This window comes from Eulemur rufifrons, chromosome 15, assembly GCF_041146395.1.
Source record: "Eulemur rufifrons isolate Redbay chromosome 15, OSU_ERuf_1, whole genome shotgun sequence".
Lineage (NCBI taxonomy): Eukaryota > Metazoa > Chordata > Mammalia > Primates > Lemuridae > Eulemur > Eulemur rufifrons.
This window is the reverse complement of record NC_090997.1, coordinates 419,261-423,028: the sequence shown is the minus strand read 5'-3', so window position 1 is coordinate 423,028 and position 3,768 is coordinate 419,261. Positions and strand designations below refer to the sequence as shown.

Sequence of the window (3,768 nt, the reverse complement as noted above, 5' to 3'; positions counted from 1 at the left end):
TGATAATTTTTTCATATGTTTGTTAGCCATTCTTAGATCTTCTTTAGAAAAATTTCTATTCATGTTCTTGCCCCCTTTTTGATAGGGTTCTTTGATTTTTTTCTTGCTGATTTTCCGGAGTTGAATAGATTCAAGTTATCAGTCCTTTACTGGATGTGTAGCATGCAAAAATTTTTCCCATTCTGTAGGTTGACTGTTTGCTCTCGTGACTGATTCTTTGGCTGTACAGAAGTTTTTTAATTTAATCAGGTCCCATTTATTTATTTTTGTTCTTGCTGTGATTTCCTTTGGGGTCTTATTTATAAAGTCTTCACCTAGGCCAATGTCTATAACTGTGTTTCCCACATTGTCTTCTAGAATTCTAATAGTTTCACACCTAACGTTTAAGTCTGTTATCCACCATGATTCGATTTTTGTGAGACGTGAAAGCTGTGGGCCCTGTTTCAGTCTTCTACATGTGGCTATCCAGTTTTTCCAGCACCATTTATTGAATCAGGATTCTTTTCCCCAGAGTATGTTTTTGTCTGCTTTGCCAAAGATTAGATGGCTATATGAGGATGGTTTTATATTTGGATTTTCTGTTCTGTTCCACTGGTCTGTGTCCCTGCACTTCTGCCAATATCAACCAGGTTTAAAAACCACAGCCTTGTAGTATAGGTAGAAGTCTGGCAAATTAATACCTCCCATTTTCATTTTGTTGCTTAAAATTGCTTTTGCTAGACGGGGTCTTCTCTGGTTCCATACGAAGTGCAAAATTATTTTTTCTATATCTGTGAAAAATGATGTTAGTAATTTAATAAGGATTGCATTGAATCTGTAGATTACTTTGGGTAGTATAGACATTTTAACAATGTTGGTTCTTCTGATCCACAAGCATGGTATGGTTTTCCACCTATTTACAAGTTCTGCTATTTCCTTCCTCAGTGTTTCATAGTTGTCCCTGTAGAGGTCCTTTACCTCCTTAGTTAAATATATTCCTAGGTATTTTATTTTCTTTGTTGCTATTTTGAAGGGTATAGAGTCCTTAATTTGGTTCTCTGTTTGACTGTTGGCATATATGAATGCCTCTGATTTGTGTGTATTGATTTTATATCCTGAGACTTTACTGAATTCATTGATCAATTCCAGGAGTCTCTTGGTTGAATACTTGGGGTTTTCCAGATATAACATCATATCATCAGCAAAGAGTGAGAGTTTGATCTCTTCTTTCCCTATTTGGACTCCCTTGATTCTGCTCTCTTGCCTGATAGCTCTTGCAAGGGCTTCCAATACTATGTTGATTGGTAATGGGGGCAGTTGGCAGCCTTGTCTAACTTTGCCTGGTTCCAGTTCTAAGTGGGAATGCTTTCAAATTTTTCCCCATTCAGTATGATGTTGGCTGTGGGTTTGTCATATATGGCTTGTATCATTTTTAGGTAAGTCCCTTCTATTCCTATTTTGTTAAGCATTCTTATCATAAAAGGATGAAAATGTAAATAATTTCTAGATTTGAATGTTACTTCGCCTGAATTTGGATAGTAGCTTTTCTCCTTACTGCTATTACCTGGAGTTGAACAATATATTTGTAGCTACATACAATCAGTGGGTCACTAATAATTGTCCAAACTCTTATATTACAACAAGATGATAATCTCACTTGAGAAAGGAAAATAACTTCAAGATGGATAAATTAACTAGCATTTAGTATGAAATACCAAATACCCAAAGGTTGAGCTATTAATAAATAGTAATGCAAAAAAAAAAATCCACATAAATGCAAAGACAAATTCCCAAGCATGGTGAAACCTCTGTCACTGTAGCTTAACTCTTCAAATATATATTTGAGAAAACTATGGGTAAAAGTGTTTAAATTTCTTGTCCAAATCTCTAAGGTAGGTTTATTTAAATTCAAAGTCGTCTTATTCCCCATGGAGATAATATGATTATTTAAATAACTAGTTGGGTCTGGACAAGGCTATCTTGATGATATTTACGGCTCCAGGTTTTCTCCTCCTTTTTCTCCTACCATTGCTACCTCCATACTTTTGTTTTTCTTAACATCTCACTAATGCCTTGCAGCAGTGTTGCTGAAAATGAACCATCCAGTTCCTCTGCCCTATACCACATCTACTCCATCAGACACTTGAAGATAGGAACCAATAAACATCATTCTAACCACTTCCTCAGCTGATTTTTATGCAACCCAAAGTTTGAAAACCATTACTTTGGAGTTTCCAAAACACAGTAACTTCTAAAGAGGAGGAAATTTCAGTTTCAGAATGGTTGGGTTACTTAAGAAAACTGCCTTTATTTGTAGTGTCATGAACAGAAAGTAGATCACCTGGTGCCAGATCCTTTATGTTATTTTGACTTCAAGTTACTACTCCCTACCTTCTATAAGCGGACAACCAATGCATAATCTTTAGTCATTGCCCGTATCTCTTAACTTCCTTGGCATTTCCCTCCTATAGCTAAAACAAATTGAAGATAATGCCACTAATGAATGAAAGCCACCCTGAAGAGTTTATTCTACTAGGCTTTGCTGACCAACCTTGGCTAGAGCTTCCTCTATTTGTTATTCTTCTCATAACATACCCAATGGCTGTAATGGGAAACCTCACCATCATTCTGGTGTCCAGGTTTGACTCTCGTCTTCACAGCCCCATGTACTTCTTCCTCACCAACCTCTCCCTTTTGGACATGTGTTATACTACAAGCATTGTCCCTCAGATGCTGTTTAACCTGGGAAGCTCAAAGAAGACCATCAGCTATATGGGGTGTGCAGTTCAGCTTTATTTCTTTCACATAATGGGTGGCACAGAATGTTTGCTCCTGGCTCTTATGTCCTTTGATCGCTATGTGGCCATCTGCAGACCTCTGCACTATACCCTCATCATGAATCAGCACATCTGTATCCTCTTGGTGTCCATCATGTGGCTGAGCGGAGTGACCTATGCTGTCTCAGAGGCCACTGTTACATTACAGTTGCCACTGTGTGGTCAAAATAAACTGGATCACTTGGTGTGCGAGATTCCTGTTCTGATAAAGACCTCCTGTGGTGAAAAGGGTTCTAATGAGCTCACCCTCTTTGTGGTATGCATTTTTATGTCAGTCGTTCCACTATGCTTAATTCTTGCTTCCTATGCTAGTATTGGACATGCTGTATTTAAGATTAAATCGTCTGAGGGAAGGAAAAAGGCCTTTTGGACATGTTCCTCCCATCTCATTGTAGTGTTGTTATTTTATGGGCCAGCCATTAGTATGTACCTTCAGCCCCCCTCCTCCATTTCAAGGGACCAGCCCAAGTTCATGGCTCTATTCTATGGAGTGGTGACTCCTACACTCAACCCCTTCATCTACACCCTGAGGAATAAGGATGTAAAGGGGGCATTAAGCAACCTGGTGAGGAGCATTTTCAGTTCCAAGTGATAGTTAAGTAGATATCAAATGAAGTTATATAACAATTAGCATTGGCTCATATGAGTTTCTCTGATAACTCATTCTTGTTTCATAATCAAATCTCATGTTACACGTTCTTTCAAAATATGTCTTGTTTCTGATATTCTTCATAAGCATGTTAGGCAGAGATTATATTTGGCTAATATGCACCAGTGTGGGCATTTTTGTTTTTGAAAACGTGTTAAAATAATTCTATGCTGGTTGGTATATAATGAAATAGAAACTGTGTTAGGTAGTAAAAAATATTAATATAAACGAATGAATTTAAGCTAATTGCTGTAAAAATAGCATGGCAACCATTCATTAATGGGACTCCTATCAGAGTCACCT

General features: G+C 37.5%; 1 protein-coding gene across 1 annotated transcript; it reads left to right on the top strand.

Annotated features, from left to right (window-relative positions):
- The first annotated feature begins 2,469 nt into the window (after nt 1–2,469).
- Nucleotides 2,470–3,408, top strand: LOC138395833 (olfactory receptor 2B6-like). The gene has a single exon (XM_069488817.1). The coding sequence runs from the start codon at nt 2,470–2,472 to the stop codon at nt 3,406–3,408; it is 939 nt and encodes a 312-aa protein (XP_069344918.1).
- The last annotated feature ends 360 nt before the right edge of the window (nt 3,409–3,768 follow it).